At 40.1% G+C, this 5676-nt stretch overlaps 1 protein-coding gene across 1 annotated transcript; it reads right to left on the bottom strand.

Annotated features, from left to right (window-relative positions):
* Positions 1–656: 656 nt before the first annotated feature.
* LOC113470254 (ATP-dependent RNA helicase DHX36-like) lies at positions 657–3903 on the bottom strand. Its single transcript, XM_026828544.1, has 5 exons — positions 3660–3903; positions 2918–3092; positions 2085–2233; positions 1399–1551; positions 657–711 (listed from the first exon to the last, which is right to left on the bottom strand). The coding sequence occupies exons 1-5, from the start codon at positions 3776–3778 to the stop codon at positions 657–659; spliced, it is 651 nt and encodes a 216-aa protein (XP_026684345.1). The 5' UTR covers positions 3779–3903.
* Positions 3904–5676: the final 1773 nt, after the last annotated feature.

The raw sequence follows: 5676 nt of genomic DNA, 5'->3' as shown, positions 1-5676 counted from the left end.
GTTAGGAGGAAACCCAGGACATTTGTTCGAGTTCATACGTGGCATGATGGGGCTGAAGTTACTACTACTTAGATACTTATTTAATAACAGTGGAGAGTCTGGCGCTTGCTTGATATCTCGGTCACATGGTGGATCCGAACTAAATTTCAACTTGACACCATCGTGAGGGTTTATTTCATCCATAGAGATCTCATCTACTTCTTGTTTCATTTCAGAATTGAGCCTGTGACTGGTTGAACATCACAGCCAAAGCCATCATTCCATTGGAAATCATCATAAGTAGATCGCTCAATCATAGCGAAACAACGGACTTGCAGTCTCATGTTGAAATGAATGCTGATTATTGAAGCACATGCGCCGAGATTTAACTTTCACATTGGGAGAAAAGAATCACCCAAAATTAATTTCTCCTAATCAGCTCCAAACTTAGGGAATGTCATTATTACAATGAGAACTTTTAGAGTACTTAAGAAATATCGTATTCATTTCAGTCCTACTATATCCAGGAGTAAATAGATCGTGTAAAATTAATGACTAAAGAACAGAGTGGACCAACAGCATGCTATGTCACAGACCCGTACAGCCAAAAGGTAGCACCTGTTTCAAGGCTAGATGAACCGTCTTTTTTTATACTCCTCTGGACTTTCTAAAAGTCCTTATGTATGCTGCTGGTCGTTTGGGTATTGCTGAGTCTCACTTCTCTTCAAAGTTCTGCAAGCCAGAGAGAAGATATTATGAAGCTCCTATATGGTGTGCCAATACTGCAATACATTTTTGCAGAAGAAAACCTTCATGGGAGAAACACCCATAAAAGTGTAAGTACAGTATTAACTTTCTCACATGAAAGTTTTCTTTTGCAAAAGTGTATTGTATGAATGCCATCCTGAATTTTAGACACAAACGTTGTTCCTCCACGGTGGACTTTGAATCTGGAGGTTGGTGGTTCAAGTCCAAGTCAAGTCATGAAATTTAGCGTACCTAGTGTATTAAGCAGGGAACGGCATTTGTGACAAGCATTTGCATATTATGCTCAACACTTTGATCATTATTATTTTACAAAAGGTTACTTTCTGATTTTTTTTTGTAATTTTTCGGTCTACACATTCACACATCCTGAGGGATGAAGGTTAACACGAAAAGAATGAGGAACAGCGCCGCAGGCTAAAATTGTGAGCTATACAATCTATAGAAACTAAAATTTTTAGGACCGGCCGCAGGCGAAAATTTTGATTTCATCAATTATTTTGCGGTAAAAAAAGAGCTGAAAAAAATCTGCGTTCGCCTGAGATCGAACCCATAACTGCGAATATCACGAACAAACCGCGGATACCGCGAACAAACCGCGAATACTGCGAACAAACCATCTGATGAGAGGTATACTACGCGATGGGTACATACCTGATATAGGGCTCTATAATGTTGGGTAGATCATCGGATACATCTCTGTTAGCTGCTCTACCCCCTCCAAATCCACCCCTACCCCCTCTGCCCCCTCCTCGTCCTCCTCTCTGATTTCTATTGTAATTATTATTGTTACCCCTGGGGCGAAACCTGAAACAATAATGAATAATAGAAAGGACCTTGAACAGGGGGTATCTTGCTGTGTGACTATAAATAGTATAAATAAGGATCAGAGCAGCCAAACCCTAACCAGCCTGGCTAGCTGGAGGTTACAAAGGGTTTATCAGGCTTCAAAGGAAAAGCACAGGTCCTCATTATGGTTAACTGCGGTTCGGGACGGGCCAAGAAATCTTGGCTACAGACCATCAACCCCTGTCGGTGCAGCTATACCCCTGAAACAATAATGAATAATAGAAAGGACCTTGAACAGGGGGTATCTTGCTGTGCGACTATAAATAGGGATCAGAGCAGCCAAACCCTAACCAGTCTGGCTAGCTGGAGGTTACAAAGGGTTTATCAGGCTTCAAAGAAAAAGCACAGGTCCTCATTATGGTTGACTGCGGTTCGGGACGGGCCAAGAAATCTTGGCTACAGACCATCAACCCCTGTCGGTGCAGCTATACGGCTACAACAACGACATGGAAAATTCGGCAATCCGTGAAGGATAGGTAGTTGCTACTTACCGAGTCATATTGAGAACATCTTCCAGATAATATTCCTGTACTGGATATGTAAATCCTGGAATATGCAGAATTGGAGCTCCTCCAAAGAACTGGGAGAACTTCTCTGCATTCAAAGTGGCACTCATCAGAATCAACTTCAAGTCTTTTCTCTGCGGAAAAAATAATAGTAAAACCATTTACTGAAAAATCCCTTGACTCACGTAATATGATTTCAGTCACTAAAGTTGTTGATGTAGTGGCCCGTGGGAACTACATTTTTAATGGCCCACGGGAACCCTTTCAAATTGTCCCTAAGAACCCTTTTGAATGGCTGTTAGGATCCTTTTAAATAGCTATTGGGACCCTTTTTAATGTCTATTGGGACCCCTTTAAAAAGCTATTGGGACAATTTTCAATGGCCATGATAGGTAGTTGCTACTTACCGAGTCATATTGAGAACATCTTCCAGATAATATTCCTGTACTGGATATGTAAATCCTGGAATATGCAGGATCGGAGCTCCTCCAAAGAACTGTGAGAATTTCTCTGCATTCAAAGTGGCACTCATCAGAATCAACTTCAAGTCTTTTCTCTGCAGAAAAAATAATAGTAAAACCATTTACTGAAAAATTCCTTGACTCACGTAATATGATTTCAGTCAGTAAAGTTTTTTATGTAGTGGCCCACGGGAACCCTTTCAAGTTGTCCCTAAAAACCCTTTTTCATGTCTATTGAACCCCTTTAAATGGCTATTGGGACAATTTTCAATGGCCATTGGGACCCTTTTTAATGGCCCCTGGAGACCCTTCTTAACTGATCGAGCAGAGGCTAAGAAACTCTCCTTACGGCCTTACCTTATCAGTGACATCTTTCAGAATAGCCAACAGGAAATCCGATATCATACTCCTCTCATGAATCTCATCCATGACAATATGAGACACCCCTGATAGGATAGGATCCGACTGCATTACCTCAGGCAGAATACCGGCAGTACAGTACAGAATAGAACCTCGCTTCCTAGGTAGCTCTCTGAAATTCGCACCAAAATCCTGTTATTTTCCCTATCCCCAAAGTATTTGACAACCAGCAACGATAGCACTTTGAATGCACCAGTTCCCAATAGATCACTGTTGTTAAACAATGTTGCGCGCGGTTAATATCTGGATGGGTGACTATCTGCGTAATTGCATGTAGCTGGCTTTTCTCGGCTCCACTCAGACTTTGGTTAGCCTTTATATCTTCCTAATTCCCTTGTTTCTTGCCCACATCAAACCTAATAATGTCTTCATATCGATATCTTGGTCTTCCCTTTGGTCTTGTACCTACCATTTTCATATCATAAACTTCCTTAGGTAACCTCTTGTCATTCATCCTCATAACATGTCCGAAACTTCTACGAAACAAAACACTATAATTCGTAGTACTTACTTCTCAAGCTAGGTAACCTCTCGTCATTCCATAACCATAATATTATCAGCTTAGGAAAAGATCTCTATTCTGTAAAATGTTATTTAAATAAATAAATTAAAAAAAAATCATCCTCATAACATGTCCGAAACTTCTACCAAACAAAACACTATAATTCGTAGTACTTACTTCTCAAGTCGAATCTGATAGCCCACACTGGAGCCTGGTCTACCACACTGTTCATCTCTCTCCTGGGCCACTCGCTCCGCTATAGCTATGGCAGAGATACGCCGAGGCTGAGTCACCATAATGCAACACTCTGAGCCTCGGTTCCGGGCGATCTCATCGTCCAGAATAAACTGAGGGACCTGGGTAGTCTTACCACAACCTGTAGAAGTGTAGATGATGGAGGGAGAAAGAATGGGTGATAGAGTCAAACATTTATTTACTTGTAAAAATGTACTTGAACATTAAATACAAATAAAATCTTTACTACTACTACTACTACTACATTTATTTACTTAATAACAAACAAAGCACTTAATGCTATGGCAGAGATACGCCGAGGCTGAGTCACCATAATGCAACACTCTGAGCCTCGGTTCCGGGCGATCTCATCGTCCAGAATAAACTGGGGGACCTGGGTAGTCTTACCACAACCTGTAGAAGTGTAGATGATGGGGGGAGAAAGAATGGGTGACAGATTCAAACATTTATTTACTTAATAACAAACAAAGCACTTAATTCCCCATCCGTGGCACAAGCTCTGCTTATACGGATGGGTATACCATTTATAAGAAAAATTATGTTCTGAGTTTTTTGTCGATCAAATATAAATGGAAACTTGTTAAAAAAAAGCAGCTGCTCTTCCTGCCAACTAAAAGTATAACAGGATCAAAAATTTATATTAAAATAAATGTAGTTCATCCTAATTCCTGCTTAGCTAGGAAGGTTTGCCTCACAAGCACTAGATCGCGGGTTCGACTTCCGTTCGGAGAGACCTTAATCCTAAACAGATAAGGTCTGCTCACGGCTGGCTTTCTTCTATCCTGTCCTACTTTTTTCTTCGGTTCGGGACAGTAAGACCTCCGTTGTTAGAGGTTCCTCTATCCAACCTATTAAAAAAGCTAAGCTGAAAAGTATCTTTGTAGAATTCTTACAGCATGGTTGAAGCACATGCGCCGAGATTTAACTTTCACATTGGGAGAAAAGAATCACCCAAAATTAATTTCTCCTAATCAGCTCCAAACTTAGGCAATGTCATTATTACAATGAGAACTTTTAAAGTACTTAAGAAATATCGTATTCATTTCAGTCCTACTATATCCAGCAGTAAATAGATCGTGTTGTTAAATTAATCACTAAAGAACAGAGTGGACCAACAGCATGCTATGACACAGACCCGTACAGCCAAAAGATAGCACCTGTTTCAAGGCTACGTGAACCATCTTTTTTTATACTCCTCTGGACTTTCTAAAAGTCCTTATGTATGCTGCGGGGACTCAAAATGTCATTATTACAATGAGAACTTTTAGAGTACTTAAGAAATATCGTATTCATTTCAGTCCTACTATATCCAGGAGTAAATAGATCGTGTTAAATTAATGACTAAAGAACAGAGTGGACCAACAGCATGCTATGACACAGACCCGTACAGCCAAAAGGTAGCACCTGTTTCAAAGCTACGTGAACCATCTTTTTTTATACTCCCCTGGACTTTCTAAAAGTCCTTATGTATGCTCCGCTACACAGAGGAGTCAGATTTTCAGCGCGACGGTGTTTATTGTGTTCGAGCTCGTTTAATTGATTACGTTTTGAAGCCGCTTAAGAGTAAAGACATGCAGAGAGCGTTAAGGGTCAGAGCTTTTTTCAATGTTGTTCTTTCTTATGGCGCTGGTCATATCAAACGCTGACCATCATTATTACAAATATGACTCTCCATTCCAATCCGACAAATCGAAATAAATAAAAACTTGAACCAAATCAAGGCACCATACATAGGCGGTCAAAATCCTCTCTCTTCTGCTTTCAGACTGGAAGGTTCTCTCTGCTCCCTCTCTCCTCTCTGTGATATCTCCAAATATTTCAAGATGATTTTTTTTTCCAACAAGAGTTTCTATTAGAGTATTTAAGATGATAAAGGAGTTTTTCCTATGATAATTGGACTTGAAATTAGAACTAGTTACTTTCTATTACCTTTTTTCAC

This window comes from Diaphorina citri, unplaced genomic scaffold (genome assembly GCF_000475195.1).
Source record: "Diaphorina citri unplaced genomic scaffold, Diaci psyllid genome assembly version 1.1 scaffold1466, whole genome shotgun sequence".
In the NCBI taxonomy this organism is placed as follows: domain Eukaryota; kingdom Metazoa; phylum Arthropoda; class Insecta; order Hemiptera; family Psyllidae; genus Diaphorina; species Diaphorina citri.
The sequence above is the reverse complement of the archived record's forward strand: the minus strand, read 5'-3'. Positions and strand labels throughout refer to the sequence as shown.

What these genes read in the sequence shown, in the direction of transcription:
- LOC113470254 (XM_026828544.1), bottom strand. Translation starts at nt 3,778, where the DNA reads ATGGTGACTCAGCCTCGGCGTATCTCTGCCATAGCTATAGCGGAGCGA. An exon ending in TGAAAGATGTCACTGATAAG is followed by an intron (nt 2,234 to 2,917) that starts GTAAGGCCGTAA and finishes TTTTTTCCGCAG; the next exon opens with AGAAAAGACTTGAAGTTGAT. An exon ending in GATGTTCTCAATATGACTCG is followed by an intron (nt 1,552 to 2,084) that starts GTAAGTAGCAAC and finishes TTATTGTTTCAG; the next exon opens with GTTTCGCCCCAGGGGTAACA.